The sequence below is a fragment of the Oenanthe melanoleuca genome, chromosome 19 (assembly GCF_029582105.1).
Source record: "Oenanthe melanoleuca isolate GR-GAL-2019-014 chromosome 19, OMel1.0, whole genome shotgun sequence".
NCBI classification, from domain to species: Eukaryota; Metazoa; Chordata; class Aves; order Passeriformes; family Muscicapidae; genus Oenanthe; species Oenanthe melanoleuca.
This window is the reverse complement of record NC_079352.1, coordinates 10,351,593-10,373,838: the sequence shown is the minus strand read 5'-3', so window position 1 is coordinate 10,373,838 and position 22,246 is coordinate 10,351,593. Positions and strand designations below refer to the sequence as shown.

Genomic DNA, 22,246 nt, shown 5'->3' with positions numbered 1-22,246 from the left:
GCTGCCCAGTGGAAGTTCCAAACAGGTCAAGTCCCACTTAAGACATTCTGGCACTTCACAATTTTCAGCTGGAAGGGATCTACTTCCAATATATTTACCATACTATATCCTTAGTCCTCAATTTAATCTCTTAAGGCTGCAGGTTGCTCCTGGGGGGCATCTCCCACAGAACTCCACCAGCTTGTTTCCATAACTTAAACTCTTGTCCAAAAAAGTTCTACAAGAGCAAATCACTGCAAAAAGTACAGTCATCTCCTCAGTGAAAAAGGTTCAAAAGTGTTTGGTGGCTAGATACATGCTCACATTGTGTCTCTCCCAAGATAACCCATCATCCCTAAAACACTCTATCCTCAGATGCATATCTCTGGGCAGGAGAGACAGCTTGGGAAGCAAGCTTTACCTGAACTGTGCCCTCTGCTGGCCAGAGACTCCTTTGTGGATGAAGGGAAAGGATGTGAATCCAAACCCCATGTTTGTATTTGCTCAGTGCTAACACAGTTAACACAGCTTAGAGGAACAGAGAACAGGGAATGTGCTCATCTCTTTTTGCAGAAAGGATTCTGTGTTGCCACCTTTCTACCTGGAACAGACTTATCCACAAAATCAGTGTTTAGATCACATCCTTCCCTGTTTAGATTATATCCCTTCCTCTTCCTGGAAGTGTCCAAGGCCACGTTGGAAGGGGCTTGGAACAATCTGGTCATGGCAGGAGGTGGGATGAGATGGGCTTTAAGATCTTTTCCAACCCAACCCATTCCATGATCCTGTGATTCTATATATAGGAATTGCTTGAAAACAAGAACTTTGTAAACTGGTCCATTAAACTGGAGCTAAATCTTTTTGCTTGAACAAAGACCTACACAGATACTTAACACAAAAGTCATGCTCAGATTAAGTGTCAAAAGTGCTTTCAAACCCTTAAGCAGGCTTTTCCTTTTCCCAGGTTTTTCAGTTGCTATCAGTAAGAGCTGCTTCCTCCCAGCCCAGATCTGCTCAGTCCTGACTGCTAAAGCATGCAATGAATACTCACACAGTTTCACTGAGACTCTGGTTGGATCAAAGTGCTGAGTGTCTTGGGAGAGAAGGAAAAAAGAAATAGGAAGAAGAAACCTCTGGGAAGAGAGGAGCAGCTGGTGGTTACCTCCACATCTGTGTTCGGAGAGCTCTCCTTAGGGTTGTAGTCAAAGGCAGCCACCATCCTGCGAGGAGTCAGCAGCTCTGCTTCAATGTCTTTATGCTTCTGCCCTACAGGAGAAAAAGAAAATATTCTTAGATGGAAATCCCAAGTCACAGCAACTCCTTCATCATTCTTGAAGGGGTCTGAGCAAAAAGAACACTGAGGGATACTGAGTGGAGAGAGACCTTAGAAGCATCAGGAGGCCATTGCCTCCTAAGTGCAAAAGTGGGGACACCCCCCCATCCCGGTGCTCTGTCTGTAGCACGGGAGTGTTTTATTTTATATTTCCTATTCACACACACACACACACATATATATGTACACACACAGAGGACAGCTTCTTTACAGTGTCTTGAAAGGATTTCTCCTCCCACTACACAGTGTTCTGCTATTAAGCTATAAAATTTATCCTCCAAGGGCCAGGGACCAGCACACAGGGAAGTGCAGGCCCTGCCACCCACAATCTCCTGCCTGCTCAGACCCATTACCCACAGACCTACCCTGAGCCTACAAAAGCCAAGTCTGGTGCTACAGAAAACACACATTCATGGATTTTAACTCTGCTTTGGGTCAGCACTGGATGGGCTGGCAAAGTGTTTTCTGACTTGGCCTCTCTGGATATCAACAGAGGATGCACCTCAGCAGAGGGAGCACCCTCTCAGTGTCCCTTGGATCACAGGGACTATAGTGTGTGATGAATGAAGGACTGCCTTGCTCCTCCCTCAGCACAACAACAGGTGTGCTCCTCCTGCAAGCACCCCCTGCTCAACCAAAGCATTCTGCACCCACCACTAAATAAAAAGAACTAAAACCTTTTGTTCCAGTGCTCTGAAGCAGCACCACAGGGTGTCACACTGGCTCTTGACCACAAAACACATCTGGAGCATGCATTATCTGCTCTACAGTAAAAGCACTTCTCACCTGGCTGAGACTTGTACTCCTGTTTGTCCAGCCCTGCTGGGAGAAGAAAATGCCTCATCAGTAAGAGGTCATCTCCAACAGTGACCACACAACACAACTGACAAGCAGTAAAAAGAACACCAAGACAGCAAACAACAGAAGCAAAATATTCATGCAACTCAAAGTCTACACCAGTAACCAGGACTCAGGAACGTAACAAGAAGCAGAGGTCAAGCTCCAAACTATAAAAGACATCACTGTTGTTAAAAACTTAACACCAGCACAGGGATGGGCTCTCTTTCCACTTCCTAGCAGTCGTACAAACATCTGAGGGTCCTGAAAGCAAGTAGTAAAAATTCAATGCAGTCTGTAATCCTATAGCAAAAAGCAAAGAGGAGGCAGTGGGTGACACAGACCTTTCTTGGAGCGTCTGGGTTTTGGAGGAGGGACGGTTTGGCGGCGTGGAGGTGGAGAAAATGTGCCATTTCCTTAATAAAAACACCAAAAAAGCAAATAAATAGACAAGAGAAACAGACAGTGAATGGAAAGCAAGAAGCATCTTGAATAGTAACAGGGGACAGAGGAGATGACATGCCTCCCCTGGGAGGCTGACAATTGGATTTCTGTGGGCAAAGCCCTCTGGGCCTCATATGTGGACTCAGATGATGCATGATCCACATCCCAAATACACAGAGAAATCCACTGTACTTATGCTTTTAGCCACTCCATAGCTCACCTTGCTGTTCCTTAGCTTTCAGAAGCAGCACCATAAGGACAAAATAAAATCTTGTACCATTAACACCTGAAAAATCCCATGTCTCTAGCTAAAGCTTCTGCACTGAGCAGGGCCAGAACCAGATGAAATCCCAAATGAACCTGTGGAGTGCCCAGACCAACCCCTCCAAGGCATTTTCTTAGTTACAAGGCTGTGATAGGCCTTTATGGCAGCAGGAAAACAGCAGAGGTACAGCCAGCCCAGCTGCCAAGGAATCAGAGAATCACTACGGCTGCAAAAAGACCTTTAAGACCACCAGGTCCAACTTGCACCCAGCTGCCCCCTCCTGTGCAGGGAGTTGTGCAGAGCCACAAAGTCCTCCCTGAGCCTCCTTTTCTCCAGGCTGAGCCCCTTTCCCAGCTTCCTCAGCCACTCCTGGGGCTCCAGACCCTTCCCCAGCTCTATTTTCTTCCCTGGACACGCTCCAGCCCCTCAGTGTCCTTGCCAAGAGGGGCCCAGAACAGTCCCAAGGATTTGAAGTGTGTCCCCATCAGTGCCAAACCTACAGTCCCTCCCTGCACACATATCTTACTGACTACTAAACTTTCAAACCCACCATGTTTAATGAAGTCTCAGAACTACTGAAATCCTTTACTCTTCCATGACTAGCAGTGGGGCAGGGCAGAGAGAGCCTTGTATATCCAGCGAGGGACACAGGCTACTACAGGCATCCAGCTATCTCTGGATCTAAAAAACATGCTACTCAAATCTCCTCTCTTCAGACATGGGAGAGGCCAAATGACAAACATATTCAAGAAGTCACACAGTGAAAGCATCAAGCTCCTTCAATTCCTGTGCTCCTCAGGATCAACTTTCCAGGGACCAAAATTTAGGAGCTGGGCACTGTCAGCCCCTTAGAATCATAGAATGGTTTGGGGGGAAGGGACCTTAAAGGTCTGTTAGAGTTGGATACTGGGTATCCCTCCACAGAAACAGGAACAAATTGGATTACTCCTTATTTTTTTTTGAGTTTTCTTATTTTTAGGTTGCTTTGGGCTTTTTTTCCCAGTTCAGGCAATGTCAGGGCTTACCTTTGCCATTATCAACTTGTGCTGCTTTTCACTGCTGAACTGGCAGGGAAACAGGGACCAGCCAAACCAGGAATATCCTGGTGTTTTAGTGGAGCAGATCCAACAACTGGCACTGGCAATAGAGGGTGCACAGAGGAGTGCAGGATGAGAGCTGGGAGGCATGAGGGACAGGCACTGGGACACCAGTACTCACAGCAGGGGCAGCTCACAGCCACTGAGCCTGACTCAGCCTGAGCTGCACCGGCTGCACATCCCAAGGCTGCTCCCTCTTCTCTCTGACATGAGTGGGGAGGAACAGGAAAGCCTCTGCAGCACACAAAGCACTGACCACATACTTCAGGGAGTAAGGAAAGAGGAACCCAACCACCAGGTCTCCTTGTACACTCTTGTCTACCTCACACCTTTCCTCCCCCTTCCCCATCTCCATTCCCAAGTCACAAAATTCTCTCACCCAAGAGCAGGGTCATCCCAAGAGTTCAGTCACAGGCTTTCAAAACAAAGGAGAAACAGAGTGAAAGCTCTCATTTGCACACTTCAGCTGCTCTTCAAACGCTTCTGTTTCCCTGTCCCTAGCAAGGCTCAGCCTCACTTCGTGCTGAATTCACACACCTCAAGCCAAGGAGCAGCTGCAGCAGCTGCAAATGCTGCAGTGGAGTGAGGGATGAACTGAGAGCTTGGAAACCCCACATCCAGTCAGTTCCCCCTGCTGTGGAGCAGCCACTAAACCAAGCTGCAGATGCATGGACAGCTCTCCAGATGGGTTTGGTGTCTGCACTGGCCACACACGAGAGCAGGACTGAGCTTCCAACATTCCAGCAAAGAGCTACAGGAGCAGGGCGTGCACACACACACACACACACACAGTACCTGGGCTCTCCATGTCCCTGTCCGCAGGCAGGAACCCCTGCTTTAGGAGCTGCTGCTTGAGCTCACTGCTCTCCACAGAGACTTCTGACACCATGTTGCATGGAATGTATCCCTCCCTTCCAGCACACTCCCCCCGGTAAAAACCATCAGCATCCTTGTCTCCACAAACCTGCGAAGAGAAATAGACTATTTAGGCTGCAGGGACAGAGCTACACAGAGAAAGAATCATAGAATATCCTGAGTTGGAACAGAACCACAAGGATCACCTAGTCCAGCCCTGCTGGACAGAGGCCCTGCACAGACACCCAAACAACCCCTTCCTGCCCAAATGCTCCTGCAGCTCTGGCAGCCTTGGTGCTGTGCCAATTCCCTGGGGAGCCTGGGCACTGCCCAGCACCCTCTGTGGGAAGAACCTTCCCCTGATCTCCAACCTGACCCACCCTGACCCAGCTCCAGCCATTCTATAAGTTCACCAGAGAGAATATACAGCATCTGCCCCTCTACTTCCCTTGTGAGGAAGATGCAGACCTCCCAAGGTTTATGCTGCCCCTGGAACACCAGACAGATCCATAGCGTAGATGTTCACTAAGTTCTTACTTTCAGTATCTGCCCTTCCTTAAATGGGAGCTCCTCTTCTGCTGCATCAGGGTTAGGGGACATGGAGACAGGATCGTAGTCAAAGAGAGCCACAAAGATCCGAATGCCATCATCTTTGCCAGAGCTCTCGGGAGCAGTGCTCCTTGGAGGGCCTGTGCACAGAGGGAGCATAGCAGAGAGAACGTCAGTCCTGCCCTTGCACGGCCTGCCAGCCTTTCCCCAGCCATTTCCAGGAGCTTCCATCTCTCCTGCTGCCCACCTCTCTCCCTGCTCCTGCTCACCTGGACTAGAGAGCAAAGGTTTTTGCATTTGGCTTCTTCTTATGCTCTTGCTCCGTCTCCTGCGAGGAGCCTGCCAGGCTGTGCCAGGTGGCTCCGGGCCCCTGGAATCGTTATGACTCGATGCCTGCAATTGGAACCACCAGAGAATTAGTAGCAGCCTCTGCCTTCCAACTCCCTGAACAGCGCTCAGCCCAAACGCACTCCACAAAGAGCAGTGCATCCAAATGCAACATTCCTCTTCAGGGACACTCTAGAGCTGGAAAGACCAAGGGAGTTGGAAAACAGAACTGAGGACAGGCAGGCATCCTGCCAGGCACCAGTGAAGATCCCCTTGGTGAGGGTGAAGATGCAGGAAAGGGCATTTCAAGAGGACGCAATGACATTACAGTCAGCATTTACACAAAGCTTTCAGCAATCAGCTTATTGCACCAGGGATTTTCATTTGGGTCCTGCCATGGGGAGGAAGACCCAGTGTGAAAAGGAATACTGCATCGGTGACACTTAGTCAGGGAGAAGGAAAAGCAGAAGCAGCTACTACAAGAAAAGCCATGGAGCAGCACAGAACTACAGAATCTCTTAGATATTCTTCCAGACAATCCTAGAGGAGGGGTCCTTTCTTTGGACAACACTGAACAAAGCAAGATACAGGCAGGCCAGGGAAGCAGAGGGAAGCCAGCACCACTGCAAGCTGCTTCAAAGCCAGAATAGGAAAAGTCGCCCAACCCTTTTGTGCAAGGAGGTGCTACGTATCCCCTTCGAAGAATGTTCCAACCTCCTTCTCCAGCCAGGTGACTTACAGTCCAGCTCCCAGCCCTGCTCCCCAGAACTCGGAGCTTCCTTCTCCCGGCAGAAAAATCGTAGGTGCTGGCTCAGAGACCCAGCTGACTCCATACCCTGCTCTTCCATCATCTCCAGCCTGGTCAGGTGCCTTCTGCCACCTGAGTGGGCAACCTCAGACTGACTGGAGCAATCACTCCAGTCCCCCTGGCAGCTCTGGGACCTCTCTGGCCACAGTCTGCTCTCTGGGGAGGATGCACAGGTTGAATCCTGATCATCTTCGGAGTCATATTCGATGTCTATTTCCAGGCTCCTGGGGCTGGGGCAGTGCGTTGCCATCACAGCAGGTTCTGCCTCCCCTGTTCCCACTGCTCTTGGGGCTTTTTTCCTTAAGGTGCCTTGTCTGGCCCGGCTATACAAATCCAACCCCTCCTTCCCACTGGCACTGCTGACAACATTCAGCTCCTCCCTGAGACTGGGAGCTCTGTATAACCCACTCCCCATCTGGCTGCAATTGCTCAGCAGACGACTGCAGTGCTCTGTTAGATCACTCTGTCTCTTCCTACTTGTCTCAGGCCGACTCCGGATCTTCTCTTGAAAATTATTTCCCTTCTTCTTGCTCCAAGAGGGACTTGTCCCACTCCCAGGCTTTTGATCATTCTCCTGATAGCACCAGTTCCAGTGTACCTTCTTTTGACTGCAAGCCAGCTGGCCAAAGGCAGGATTTGCATGGTCAGCATCCACTTTGCTCTCCTTAGTACCATGCTCCCCCTGAGGAGTCTGAGCAGACACATTCTTGGAGGTGTTATTCCCATCTTCCTTCAGAAATGGCTCCTTGCTGTTGGATGGTTTCTCTGTTTTTTCTGAATGGTAGGTTTGTGTTTCCAAGGAGTCTTGAGGGTCTATCTTTTCTTCTGTAACACTCTTCTCATCCTCATCTTCATCCTCATCCTCAGTCACTTCAGGGATGCTGAACAACTTCTTGCTGTGGTTCTTCTGAAGCGGGAGTTCCAGGATCCTCTCCAGAATCTCCTCATCGCTGTCAGTATCACAAAGATCCATCTGTACCCAGACCCCGAGAAAAGCCACAGCCAGGACAAGCAAAGGAAAAAAGAGAGGAAATAAACATTAAAACAAGAGGCAAAGTGACCCTGATTCCCTCCCAGCAGAGCAGGATGGAGCTGTGGCTGCAGCAAAGCGAGGGGAGGGGGCAGAGGGTGCGATGGATCTTCTGGCAAAAGCGATCGCATGACCCAGCAATGTGGCGGGAAGCAGGAAGGCAAATGCATGGAAGAGCTCCCTCCCAGCCCCTCCTGCACACACAGCTACCAGCAGCACCTCTCCTCCTGCCACAGGAACCATTCCCCATGGCTTGGCACCCTCGGGGTGGGATGGGGGCACGAGAGGCGCTGTCCCTCCGCAGCACAGCTGAATGGGCTCTTCTGTCCACAGGGCTGAGCCTCACTCTGTGCTCACCCACGGAGCCATGAATCCCCCTTAGCTCTGCCCTCTCCCTGGAGCACAGGGAATGGCCCATGGAGATGCTGCTGCCTGGGCCCTTCCCATCTCCTAGCAAAGTACAGCCCTACTGCAGGTTCCTGCCTGCAAATCCTGGAGCTGAATTTCCACAAAAACAAAGGAAAACCCTTTACCTCAAAGGGCCATACATACACGAGTTTCACTTGCAGATGGGTGAGAGCTTATCAGGTTACAAAAAATTTTGGGGACAACACTGCTGAATTTTAAAATTTGTTGTGGACCAACTGTAGAATTTATGGGTTTATTTCTTATTACATTAGCACTAACATAAAGGCAAAATCCCAGGTGCATAGTGACATTTCGGTAGGAAGGTATCTTTGGTGGTCTCTAGTTCAACTTCCCTGACAAGTTATATCATTATGTGTTCTAAAGGCACTTACAAATAGCTTACAAAGCATGTGCAGCTATTAATGTTTTAAACTACAGCCATGAGCAGGTCTGTTCAGAGATAATTAAAAACTGAACCAGAGTGGGGAAGAAACAAAGGCAGTTACAAGCTGTCTACCGATAGTTCCAACCTCTATAGCTTTTTCCAAGCAAAAGTTAGTCTTGAATTATATTTAGAACTGGTTGAAGGGGCCTCCAGAGGTCTCCAGTTCAGTCTCCTAATTGCAGCAGGACTGTTGCCAACAATAAATCCATGTCTTTCCTTAGATGAGGTCTGAAAACACCGAAGAATGGAGATCCTGAACCCTCTAGGGACCAGTCCCAAGACTGCACTGCCCTCCTGGGAACAAAGTTTGAACTCATCTCCAACATGAACATCACAAACAGCAGCTCATGACTTCTGCCTCTTTTAATATATCATCTCCCAGAAACAAGAAGACTAACAAAGACTTTGGCTCTCATCCTTTTAACCATCACACAAATAGTTACAGGCAGTTACAAAATCTCCCACTCAACTCCTCTAGACCAAAAACCTCCCAATTTTCTCAAACTCTTCTTACGCAATATATGCTCAAGGCTCCTGCCTTGTAAGCACCCATTAGGAATACGTAAAATTCATAAATACAACCAAAAATTAAGTTCAGTAAGATTTAGCTATTTGTAAAGTGGTGGCTTCTGCTTTTGAGTTTTAATGTAATAAAGAGCTTCAGCAATTAAACAACTTATTTGAGGATAAACATTTTAAAAGCAGCATCCCTCCATGTTTTCAACCTCTGGATCCCGAAAGAATTGGCTGAGGAGTCTTGAAGTAACCGAAAATTTAGTTAAATATGCAGAATCCTAGAAAACAGCCTTATTCCAGTCACATCCCCTTCAATGCCTAAGGCAGTAATGGGAGCTCTGTGCCCTAAGGCTTCCTACCCTTCACGTCCTCTCCCAACTCAGCATCTTGTCACAGCACAGAAAACAATCACTTTATCCAGTCAAGAAGCACCAGTTTGTTCAGTTCAACACAACATGAGCAGGGTTTTGGTGTTTCTCTTCAGAAAAAAGCCCAACCAAATAAAAACATTAAGGTAAATAAAACACCAAGAGGAAAAAAAAAAAAAAAAAAATCAACAAAGAATAGTGTTCTTGATTGCTCTTATTTCCTTCCTTCTCTTTCCAGGAAACTTGTTTTTCTTCCATTTTTTCCCAGTCCAATCCCAACAACTGGAAGCCCTTCCAAAACCTCCAGAGGCAGCCCCAGCATCTCCAGCCACCAGACTCTCCTGGGGCTCCTCATGTGCTGTGCTGCAGGTGCAGTTCCTCACCTGGGAAGCACAAGACCCTTCAGAAGGACAAGAGAAAATTTACTGCAGAGTCACTACACCATCTGCTACCATCTAGTGCTCACCAGCCCCATCCCTGCAGATCAGCAGCCACACAGGGCACCATCAACTACAGATGTTCTTAGGCCACATGACAAATTAAAGAGAGGGTACTTTCTTGCCATTCAGGCATATCAGATTTTCTGCAAAGCTTTTTAATTCTCCAGTCTCTCACTCTCAGTGCTTTCCCTCATGAACATTCACCCTAACTGCTGTAATCTGTATGGTTACACACCATACAGGTCATGCAGTTGGAATCACATTCCCACAGATTTAACTCTCTGAGCATGAATTAAGCTGCTAACTTACAGCTCAGGTCAGGCAGGATTTCATCCCTTGCAGCATTTGAATGGAAAAGCCACAACTCTGCTCCTACATGCCAACCCTGGCTACAGAAAGCATCAAGGCCTAAGCCAAATAATCATAGAATCAGGGAATATCCTGAGCTGGAAGGCAACCACAAGGATTGAGACCCATGCCTAGCCCTGCACAGGACATCCCAGCAATCCCACCCTGTTTGCTATCTGTTTTAAGAACTCAATCGATACCATTGATTTTAACCCTGGATTTTAAACATCACATTGCACTGTGTGTTTTTCCAACTAATTAAACCCTGGCTCCATTAATTTAAACAAACCCCCTTCCCTCTCCCAGAGAGCTTGTGTTTTTACTACCTTAAGCCAACACTGGGAGTAAAAGCAGAGAAGCAAGACCTCAGGAAAAGCTCAGCCCTCACCCCTCCTCCTGTGAGTTGATGGTATGGGATGGCTGCACCAGCACTCCCTGCAAGCAGCACTCAGGACAAGTTACCTTTTCCCCATTCTCCTGGGAACATAGCTCTCTCTGGTCCCATTTTTTCTCCTCCAGAGCTTCTGAAGACAGCTCATCTTCTTCCTCCTCTTCCAAAATATCTGAAAGGTCAGAACTCCGGTTGTGCTCAGTGAAAAGGGTCAACTGTCGGCGGCCCATTTCTGACAGTTTTTCTTCCTGTTGTTGAAAAGTAAAACACATTTTCTCAGCTCTCCCAGACTATTTCAGCAGCAAAGGAGCATTTTTCCTTTCTCTGAGCACATACACAGCTCAGGTGTGGTAGGAAAGGAAGTGGGCAGCACTCAAGGGAGTGACTGGCATGTGTGGACACACACAACCAGCAGCCTCACTTCACATCCTGCAGAACAGCACTAAGGCTGGAAAACTCAGGAGGTCAAGTACAGTTCACATCCTTCCATGGGCACACACATTCGAGTAAGGTTAAACAAACCTCTCTTTTCACTCTGGACATTTCTTTCACCACCTCCTTGCCAGGAGACAACCTCAGGAAGTCCTGGCAGCTGCTCCCACTTGTGTTTCCATCTGGGAGGACGTCCTGTGTGCCCCCAGCCGGCAGAGGCTCCGAGCTCAGGTGCTTCTCTGCCTCTCTCTCTGTGTCAGCGCTGGGACCTCTGGGTGCCTCCTCCACAGAGCACACGTGGCAGGTTTCTGTTTGGAGCTTCATCCCACTGTCAGTCATCAGCTCTGGTGTTTTGGTTCTTGCTTGCTCCATCTGGGAAACAAACCAACAGTGAAATCATGGGGAGGCATCTCACACTACTTATGCACCAAAACGGAGTCTTATCACCCCTTATCTTTGACCCTCTGATGTGTTCTTTACTGTAGGCATATCAATATTTTTGCAGGCACCTTAGAGCTGGGAATGTTGGCTAGCCCTGGAACAAACCCCTCCCTGTCCTCAGGTCCCAGGAGACACACAGTGACTGCAGCTCAGCAAAGGCCCACAAGGGTATTGACAGTAACAATGTTTCAGAGCAGCAGAAGAGCCCAAGCTATACAGCACAGTCATTTCCCACTGTCATCTGCCAGAGGAATGGCCTAGACACCAACTGGCATGTTGGGTTGAGCTGGAGAACAGCTTCTAATCAAGGGAGCCTCCCTGCATTTTACAATGGAGTACAACCTTGTCCTTATGTACCAGGCACACTTTGAACACACTGAAGGATCAGACACCAGGGACATTGAGACATTGCAGTGTCAAGCTTCTCAATGTCCCCTGGGCTCGGACAAAAAGCCAGCCAGGTCCTAATCTCATGTCTAATCTCACAGCTCAGATTTCCTGCCCTGTTTTTCCTTTTGCTGACAGCCAAGTGAAGAAACACACCTCAAGTGAGAAGAATGATTTGCATCCTGGGATTTGCATCCTCACTCCTCTCCACAAAGGAAGCAAAGTAACCACCGCAAGTGTAGCCATCTAGACCAGACATCTGAATGTCTGGAGGCAAAAATGCTGTAAAGAGCTGAAGTGCAGTAATAGGCTCACAGAAAAACAAGGAAATCTGGGCTGGAATTGAGTCCACCAGCTGAGACATCGTTTTCACAGAAGCCTCCTGGTACACCACAAACATCTAAAGCTCGGACAAATCCGCCAGGACACTCCTCATCCCAGGAAGTGTTCAAAGCCAGGTTGGATGGGGCTTGGAGCAGCCTAACCTAGTGGAAGGTGTCCCTGTTATGCACCACATGATTTTTAATGTGCCTTCAAATCCCAGCCACTCCATGATTCTATGAAATGTGGGTAAATGAATCCAGCAGTTGACTCAAGGTACTGTGAGCTGCAAATAACCACAAGCTGATCACTGAAATTTTGGACTCAACATCTCAGTTCTCCTGGGTACTGAGCTGGCCTTTGGGCTTCAGCACAACATGCTGCTGTTGCTTCAGAAATTCTCAGAAGTCTCAGCCTGAGTCTTCACAGGGTCAAACTGCCATAATTAATAAAGCTGTGCTCAATCTAACAGTTTGAAGCACTCCTATGAGTTCTGATGTCAAAAGCCAGAATGCGAAATAGATCCTTTTCCCTGATAAAATACATCCCACACCAGGAGGGCCCACTTCCCCACAGTCACAGAGCAATCACTCACAATCATTACAAGGCTCTCAGACATCCTCAGCTCTGCCCTAAAAGAACTCTGAAGGCACTCACCCACCCTACTGGGAATTCCACTGGGAATTTCACTCACCCACTGGGAACTCCCAATAGCCAGTGTCAGAATAGTTTGCCTGTTCTGCAGCCATGGCTGCCCCACCAAGGTGCTCTACCACTGTCTTGTACAAACCCCCCAGACTGGAGAAGGTCCCTTCAAGATAGAGAGCACAGCAATGCCAGACTAACATGGGAGCATCCTTTTAATCTTTTAACTCCGCAAATTCTTCCTTTCCTCACTCTGTTCCTCATCTGCCAGCAAACAGAATCAAGAGGTGAGCTACATCCTTCAAGTACACAAGATCCAGAACTCCCTGACAGTTTGCCACCATTGGATGACAGCACAGAGACAATAGTGTGTCACAGAAAGGTGCTCAGAGGCATCTTGTCCCACTCCCCAAAAAGGATCCACTGCCCTTCCCTGCACAGCTGGCACTGGGCAGGAGATGGAAGCACTTACCTGCACTTCGGTCCCTTCAGCCGGCTGTTGCAGTCCCGGTTCCTGGGAAGGGCCAGGCTCCGTGCCCTGCCCTGGGAGCGCTGTGCCAGCCTGCTGGGGAGGCACACTCAGGCATTTCTTGTCTCCCACAGTGCCCAACCCCTGTGGGGAAGTGCCTGGGGCCAAGGAAGCACTAGGGGAGGGGAGCTGCGGCGGGGAAGAGCCTTTCCCTGTCAGGGGCCGTGCTGAGCCCACAGGGCTGGAGGACGGATCAGCCAATTTGGCATCTGAGCTCTCAGCAGGAATTTTCTGCCGGAACAGGAGCGCGGGCGGGTGCTGTGGGCTGTGAGTGGGCAGAGAGGCCCTGGGGCCCCCCCGGGGCAGTCTGAAGGGGACAGTGGTGCACACAGGGGAACTGCAGTGCGAGGATCGCAGCAGGACTGAGGAAATCTGCGCTGGAACTGAATCCACGGACTCTCCATACTGAGACATCGTCCTCACAGAAACCTCATGGCACACCTGGAACATCTGAAGCTGGGACAAGTCCACCAGGACACTCCCAGCTGTTGGAGAAGTAACTTCTATCACCTGTAAGCGAAAGAACAGGAACGAATTATTTATTGTGCACAGCTCAGCCCTTATGAGTAGAACAACTTCCAACCAAAAGTTAAGACAGAACCCAAAGCTCTGGAGAGCAGCAGTGAAGAATTCCCACCCTTCTGCACAGTATCTGGGAAAAATGAATAGTTAAAAAGAAATCTGAGAAACAGAAGAGTCCACAAAATATGAATATATTCACTCCTACTCCAGATTTTAACACTCCTTGTTTTCTAAGCTTTAAAAAGCTTTTTCCTTTTTTAGGCCACTCTTCTGACTACCTTCCCAGATTCCACCATTTTTTCACCTGTGAAGAAGAAAAAGCATTTCCACGACAAAAGAGCAATTATCCAACACAGCACTGTTTTGTTTTGCACTGTGCTCTTTCAAACAACATCATGTATTCACAAGACCATAGGACATTTTTAATACAGAAAGTCCTTGGATGATCTATATCAGTAACAGTACTGAACCCCCAGGTGTTTGTATGTTAAAACCATGGAATGGTTTGAGTTGGAAGAGACTTTAAAAACCATCTCATTCCAGCCCTGTCATGGGCAGGGACACCTTCCACTTGGAGCTCACCTGGCTGCTTCAAGCCCCGTCCAAGCTGGCCTGGGACACTGCCAGGGCTGGGGCAGCCAAAGCTTCTCTGGACAATCTGTACCAGGGCCTCCTCACCCTCACAGGGAACAGCTTCTTCTTGATATCCCACCTATCCCTGCCCTCTGCCAGTGGGAAGCCATTCCATATCCTGTCCCTCCATCCCTCGTCCAAAATCCCTCTCCAGGTCTTCTGGAGCCCCTTTAGGCCCTGGAAGGGGCTCTGAGCTCTCCCTGGAGCCTTCTCTTCTCCAGGTGAACACCCCCAGTACTGCCAGCCTGGCTCCAGAGCATAGGGGCTCCAGCCCTTGAAGCATCTCCATGGCCTCCTCTGGAGGCACTCCAGCAGCCCCACATCCCTCTGATGTTGGGGGACCCAGAGCTGGAGACAGCTCTACAGGTGGGGTCACACACCTAAGCACAGCAGAGGGGCAGATTCCCCCCCTACCTTTCTGCCCATGCTGTGGGGATGCCAAGCTTATGCTGGATCACTACACCTCACTCCTCACATTTGAAAGAAAGCTCCAGGTGGTAGCTGTGTATTTGTCCTCGTGCTCTGTCCACATCCTAGGGACTCACTGTTTGCCAAAGGATCAGGCCAGTGCCTGGGCTGAGCAGAGGAGGCTTTTTTGCTGCTGGTGGGTCCTGCTCCAGGAGCACCTCTAAAATCTGGACAGATGTGTTTTGTGGTGTGCATCACACAGCCCAAGCAATGTCCCTTCTCTGATGTCACTCCTTTCCAGGCCAAGGACTGTCACTGCCTCCTCAGGACACTTTCCTGGATCCAGCTTTCCATGTCCTAAGGTCTGACACTTCATGCTACCCCTGCAGCAGCCCCAGCCCCTCTGCACAGCCAGTACCTTCTGTCCATCTGCATACACAGCATATCCAGTGACCCGGACCCCGTTGGAAGATCCCTCAGCGTCAATGGTAACAGGTAACCAGCTGATAACCAGGATACCTGGAGAGGGACCAGCTTCTACCTGGACATCCAAAGGAGCATCAGGTGTGCCTATGAGAGACCAAACACAAATTCCTCTTGCTTATCTGGCTACAGAATAAAGCTTAATCCTGGTTAGAATCGGAGAGCAAACTCCCAACCAGACCTGATCTTGCAGAACTGAACTACAACAGCCAGGCCAGTCCTGGGAAATGACAGACAGAACCAGAGAAAATAAGATGCTCTTGTTCTGTGAAAGCTTTAATGCACAGAAAACAGAATTTTGCAAAAGTAGCGGAGGTCAAGATGCAGCAACCCTTGGAGCAAAGTCATGGCCAACTATATCCTCCCTGCCCAAACAGCTGCTCCAACCAGCACAGAGGATGTCTTCCCAAGCAAATGAAAGCAAAAAGGATAATTAAATTTTAAAATAAAGGAAGAAAAACATTAAGACAAAAGAGTGCAGCACCATAGGCTTTAGGGACCTAATCAACCTTGCTTCCCTCTGCCCCATGGCTTCCCAGCAAAAGGCCAGCTGGGCACAGCCTCTCCATGTGCAGAGGCCTGCGGTACCTGCTAGAGGGGTAGTGAAGTGTATCACGGCTGAGTCCTGCTCCTGCCCCTCGGGCACCTCTTCCCAAGGAGTTTTCATGGGCCGGGCCTCCAGCTTGGCCACATACTGGGTGCTGGGCTGCAGGTTGTGGAAGGTGTACCAGTACACGCCTGGCTTGGTCACATCACACTCCTGCCCATTGAGATACACCCCATGGCTGTAGTTGCTGTTGCAGGGAAGCCACGTGACCTCTGCTGAAGTGGCCGTGACGCTTCTGACTTTGAGCATCGTGGGTGCCAAGCCAAAGCCCTGCCCCACAGAGAACGTGCAGCGCAGCTTGTCAGAGCGGCCGTGCTCCGTCACCGTCTGCACGGACACGCGGTAAGCCCTGCTGTGTAAATCCAGCTTTTCTATCACTGCTTTGGTCTGAAGGCCACTTTTCACGTTCTGACGTAGCTCTTCATCCACATAGATGTTGTAGCTTTGTATGTCTGGGCAGCCAGCTGGCAAAAGAGGTGGTTCCCAGCCTACAACTATGCTTCTGGCAAGCTGCTTGATAAGAGTCAGTCTTCTTGGATAAGGCACTGCTGTGTGACTAACGGGTTCCTCCTGATCTCCTTCTGCTCTGCTGGCCAACGGACTGATGCTACCCTCTTCCATGGAGAGCTCACTCTTATCTCCACTGCTGGTGCTTGCACTGACCAAACTTTTTTCCTGGTATGAGCTATGGGTGAGATCATTCAGCTCCGGAGGCAGAAACGTCATGAGGTCATCATCTGAAACTCGCTCAACAAAATTGGAGGGGACCAGCCCTCGCCGGCCATCCATCAGCTCCCCTAAACAAAAAACAGGACACCTGTTACCACTGCTCCTGCCATTGAGCCTTCCAGCTCAGCTGTGAGGACTATGGGACAACATCTATGCCAGGGTACAACTGCTGTGCAGTCAGGAGAGGAAAAAACCTCAGGGAGGTTGCTCCTGGCAATGTTTCCTGATTTTCTAGGGCTTCCCTTGTTAGGTACCAACGGACACAGTGAGGAAACTCACTGCTCCACACATTTCAGAGCCAACTAAGTAAAAAGTTGGGTTGTGTAATTAGCTAAAGGCTCTCTCCTTCTTCATTATCCCATTCTTCCTCATCACAGCTCTTTCACTAACTTCTTTAGCCTTCCCGAACTATGCAGATGGATGATTTTACGTCTTCTCCCAGCCATACAGATTTGGGGTTTGCAGTACTTCCTCAAGAAAGTCCATCTTTCGAGCTCTGTATTTAGCTCTGGCCTTCCTTTTTGCTCCCTCCTTTAAGTTAACTCCTGTACTAAAAGTGTCCCAAAAAGACTTGTGGGGACAACAGATATACAGCACTTGGTCTGTGCAGACCCATTAAACCACAGATGAGCAACACATATGGACTGCACTGCCTTCCCCCTTCCAAACTCTATCTACAGCAAATCAACTGAAAGCAGGGAAAGCAGAAAAGGTTAGTGAAGAATAACCTTTTTAAACAATACACAAACAAATAAATGTTAAGCTTGGGAACAGAAGAAAGCAAAATGAGGCAGAGCAGTCACAGAGCAAGCAGTGCAACACACATGCATTTGTCTCAGCTCTTGCAAAGCACCTCGGGAAATCAGGTACCATTACCCCTTAAGCAAGTGGCTCCACAAAGAAACCTCAGCACAAATTTACAGCCCACAAATCTTGGTTTTGATTCCATCCACCTCTTAGTCAACCAGGATCATGTTTGCAAAGGCGTCAAAACAGAAACACTGTGTGACACCAGTGAGGGTCACATCTGTAGTCTGGGTTGATTACTGTATCCCCCCTCTGCCAAAAGAGCACGAGGCAATGGAGCCCACCACCTGCTGCAGTTCCCAGCTCACTACAGGCACTGGAAAGAGGGAAACAGCCCATGGGCTGAACATGTTCCTCTCCAGGGTGAGAGAGGAACCATATGGAGGTTGAAACCATCGGGGATGAAACCTAGAACTTGCTGAACATAGTGGCAAAATTTCCTCTGAAATCACTAGATAAAGATTTCATAGTTTAGACTTGATTTATTCATAACAAAAATAAAGCCATTTCTAACAGGATCTGCTTGTCTTCTAACAAACTAACTTTGGGCTGAAACCCTTTACCCTGAGGTTTCAAGATTCAGTAAATTTCTCTCTCATTTTCTAGGGAGAGATGAACTCTCCACAGCAGTTCAATCACATTTCATTTTACTAAAACACACCTTCAAAGAAGCCATCTTCATCCATGTCTCCATAGATGTATATATATTCTCCAGCAGTCAGTGGAAGCTCTGCCTCTGGATTTTCATTAGGTCCATCAAAAGGATTGTAGCTGAAATATTTACAATTGGAAGACTTAATTTGCATAGGAACCTTCCCAGCAACACATTACAGCTGTGATGCTGATAAGCTTTCAATCCCCCGGGAATGCATCCACTTTGGCAAGCAGCAAATTCCACAGACAAAGGTCAAGACTGTAGTTTACATTAAAAAATATTTAGTAACAGATAATTTCTGAAGAGCAGAACAGATGTCTTGTGAAATCCAAAGGAACAGGGATATGGTGATGCTGAAGGGACTGGAGCATCTCTCTGAGGACAGGCTGAGGGAGCTGGGCCTATTCAGCCTGGAGAGAAGTCAACAGAATAGGGGATTTTATCAATGCATAGGTATATTTAGGGGGGTATCAAGATGCTTTCCACTGGTGCCCAGCAACATAACAAGGGGCAGTGGGCACAAAGAAACAGGAAACTCCACCTGAACCTGAGGTAAAACTTTGAGGTTGAGCAAGCACTGAAAGAGGTTGTGGTGCTTCCTCCAGCTCTAACCCCGTATTTTAAACAGCAATCCAAAAACCTCATCAGCAAGAAAATTAAAAATACATTGGTGATATGGCTTGGACTCCAGGCAGTTCTAACGTGCCTATCCAGGAGTCTTAAAACCAAGCAGAGGGTCTCATTTCACAGGAAAATGCCTCATGAAAAACCTTTCTCTTTACAAACACATACTGCCAATTCCTGCTCTTTACTCCTTAAAAGATACTACATCATGCCAAAGCAATATTTACCTCTCTGTGATCTGACTGAGACCTTATGGGCCCAAGGCTGCCATGAAGACACAGACCACATCTGATGTGCTCCTCACAAGCACAGAATCACCCCCATTCTCTTCCTCCCAATTCCCAATGGAAAGGCTGAAGGACAGGTAAACACTGAACCATAGCAACTTGGGCTTGACCACGATGGCTCAGTGAATGGTAACAGTTATCTGAAAAATCTGGCCTTTTTTTTTTTTTTTTTTTTTTTTTTTTTTGTCCTTTAAAAATTACCAGAAGCCAGAGGTATTTTGGTCAAAAATTTTAGGAATTCTAAGCTGAAATTTTCTTAATTGTTGGAATAAGATTTCTTGGAGAAAAACATCTTGCACTATTCTGAAAAAAACAGACAATTCAATGAATATGTCAGGATGAACGGATTTTCAACAGAGAACAATATTCAAAGTTTCACACAGTGCTGTTCACTGAACAGTTACTGAGCTTACTGTGCTTTTATTGAGCTAAGCCTGGATTGTGCAGGACGTGCCAGGTCTCAAATCATTCCATCATGGAATGGTTTGAGTTGGAAGTGATGCTAAAGCTCACCTCATTCCACTCCCTGCCACGGGCAGGGACACCTTCCACCATCCCAGGCTGCTCCCAGCCCTGTCCAGCCTGGCCTTGGACACTTCCAGGGATCCAGGGGCAGCCACAGCTGCTCAAGGCACCCTGTGTCAGGGCCTCCCCACCCTCACAGGGAACAATCCCTTCCCAATATCTCATCTAATCCAGCTCTGGCAGTGGGAAGCTATTCCCTTGTCCTGTCACTCCAGGCCTTTGTCCCAAGTCCCTCTCCAGCTCTCCTGCAGCTCTTTAGGCATTGGAAGGACCTCTAAGGTCTCCCCAGAGCCTTGTCTTCTTCTGGCTAGACACTCCCAGAGCAAAAATCCCATGGAGAAATAAAAGGTTTAACCTACTCTTATCCACTCCTAATAGTGGTGAATCCAAGAGAAGATTGTGAAGTAGGGACCTGTGGATAACCTGTGTAACTTCACAGAGCACAAGAAATGAACACTCAGTACCTGTATCGAGCTAAGAACACCTGGAGCTTTGCAGTGCCTTGGCTGCCTGGCTCTGGCATGAGGGAGATGCTGTCAACATCCAGTTCTTCCATCTCACTTGCAGTGTCCACCTAAAAATGTTAAAGACAAGGATCTAAGTAAAGGAACACTAAAGAGTGTTTGTTCATAGTGAACACATCCTCTGAACACGTGGCTGGTGTCAGTCTGGCCCCTGGACTAAGGATCATATCTAAGAATGACTTTTTAGTGAAGAGGCAGTAATAAGACGCAACAGCCCCAAGCCAGAGTTTCAGGACTTCTAGTCAGACATAAGCAAAAACTCCTGGGCCAGGTGGGTGATACAACCTTGGGAACAGCTCCCAAGAGCTGGGATGTGAGAAATGGATTTGTAAAGGATTCTCAAAGCCTCTGAAAGCTCACACAGTCTTGTACATGGCTATGCAAACACTGAGATAAGGTGTGCTGACTTAGAAAGGCCATGGAATAGAGAAAACATTGCTGAGAGACTGAATTAGAAACAAGTTTCAAACACTGGCCTTGCAAAAAGAGCAGATATTTTTGAGAATTATAACTGTGAAAGATGCATTGTGGCAAGACCACATGGGGTAAAATAATAGGTGATTGGTGTTAGAAGTATTAGCACCATTGTGTGGCAAAAGCGAATAGGCTGAAAAACATTTATAAGGTATTGTAACCAGGAAATAAGTTGGCTTCTGATAGAATGGTGTAGAGTTTTACATCTCTTATGCTTCACCCTTCAGTGAGATTGATAATGGAATAAAATCTTTTAAAATGCCACTCAGTTGCCCCGTCTCTGTTGAGCTGGGATTTTCCAACACTAGGGGATCTTCATTCTGAAGTAGCTGTAGCTTGAGCTCAGCAAAGCCATGGCCACTCTGATTTAGAGCTGGTGACAGTCCCACTGGAGCAGGAGATTGGACTAGAGGCTCTAAAGCCTTCTTCCACCCCACATAACCAGAAGTCAGTATGTTGATTTCTTGCTACCTCTACATGGTAGCTGTGCCTCGATGTGCAACACAAACCTGATCAAAGGAGCTCTGTTGGATGTTGGGAACTTTAATTGCTTCTGTCCTCTCCAACACCTCTACATTTTCTGTAGGATGTCTGTGTACTTTAGACAGAGTTTTGATTAGAACTTTTGGTTTTAGCTGGTTCTGCTAACATCATACACTGAATGAAATATAAGAGCCAGGGCAGGGAGCCCCCATTTCTATTAAAACCTCTCCCTTTGTAGCCAGCAGCTCCTTCTACACTTCCTAAGCTGAAGGCTGCATCCTCAAGGTATTTAGTGCCTACTGGCAAAGCACCTTTGAGAAATTTCTCTCAGCTGTCTTGATCCCAGTGAAATTCTGGGATTTTACATCCAGTGGCAATGGGCTGTGTAATGCAACCCTTCTTCTTGAGGCAAAGCACTCCCTGGGGTTTGTCTGAACTTGTGCCAATGAACCAATTCAAGCTGCCTTTTTAAAGCATACCTCAAGGCAAATATATTTTTCATGAAGACCCACTGCAGGCATGAGAACACAAAGTAATTTCTCTAATACATGAAGAGCCAGAGTCAATCTCAGGAAGAGTTCAGAGCATCTTTTCAAGGTACTGTACTCCTTGTAATGCAATCCTGTCCTGTGTCCTTGGAGAACAAACACTTGTAACACATAAAAGAACAGGCTTAGCCTGGAACATTCCCACAATTATGTGCTGTAGAAGCCAAACACTCCCAGGCATTGGCTCTTTTCCAAGGGTCCCACACTGATCTCTGCAGGCATCTATCTCTCCAGGGAAGCATGGTGGCTTCCAAGCTTTCTCTTGAACTAAAATGTAGGCATTTTTCCTGCTACAGAATTGCTAACAGTTCTATACCTGCTCCTCCCCAGGTGTGACCTCCACTTTGGCACTGAGCATGGCACTTCCCTAAACTCTTACACAGTGGGAGGCTCTGACTGGCACTGATGTTGTGGGTGTCCTGACCTGGGCACCTCAGCACTTCAGTGGCTTTAGTGCTCAGGAAACCCCAAAAGAACAAAACGTGTCCCTCACCCCAGCCCTGCTCACAGCACTGCTCTGCCCTAAACTGTCCCCTCAAGCAATTCATAGGAGAAAGCACCAGCCCCTACTCAAATGAACCCCACAACACCACAAAAGGACTCCTTGGGAGAAGAAGCAACTGAGGAGATCTTAGTGATGCAAGCACACAAAGTCTGTTAGTTCCATCCTTCTTAGCACAAACTTGCCATCTTCTCATGGTTTCTTTCACCAAGTAATATCTTAGTAACTAAAAACACCAGA

At 48.1% G+C, this 22,246-nt stretch overlaps 1 protein-coding gene across 3 annotated transcripts in view; it reads right to left on the bottom strand.

The window, feature by feature from the left end:
• TSPOAP1 (TSPO associated protein 1) overlaps positions 1-22,246 on the bottom strand; it is a 66,779-nt gene that overhangs the window by 10,158 nt on the left and 34,375 nt on the right. For all 3 annotated transcript variants that reach the window (XM_056506566.1, XM_056506568.1, XM_056506569.1), the window contains 14 exons: positions 19,940-20,049; positions 18,046-18,155; positions 15,830-16,645; positions 15,177-15,328; positions 13,139-13,705; positions 10,963-11,244; positions 10,512-10,688; positions 6,352-7,467; positions 5,629-5,752; positions 5,348-5,499; positions 4,751-4,919; positions 2,494-2,565; positions 2,099-2,134; positions 1,142-1,245 (listed from right to left, as the gene is read on the bottom strand). In XM_056506566.1, the coding sequence (XP_056362541.1) occupies positions 1,142-1,245; positions 2,099-2,134; positions 2,494-2,565; positions 4,751-4,919; positions 5,348-5,499; positions 5,629-5,752; positions 6,352-7,467; positions 10,512-10,688; positions 10,963-11,244; positions 13,139-13,705; positions 15,177-15,328; positions 15,830-16,645; positions 18,046-18,155; positions 19,940-20,049 (3,987 nt within the window). The remainder of the gene's footprint in view (positions 1-1,141; positions 1,246-2,098; positions 2,135-2,493; positions 2,566-4,750; positions 4,920-5,347; positions 5,500-5,628; positions 5,753-6,351; positions 7,468-10,511; positions 10,689-10,962; positions 11,245-13,138; positions 13,706-15,176; positions 15,329-15,829; positions 16,646-18,045; positions 18,156-19,939; positions 20,050-22,246) is intronic.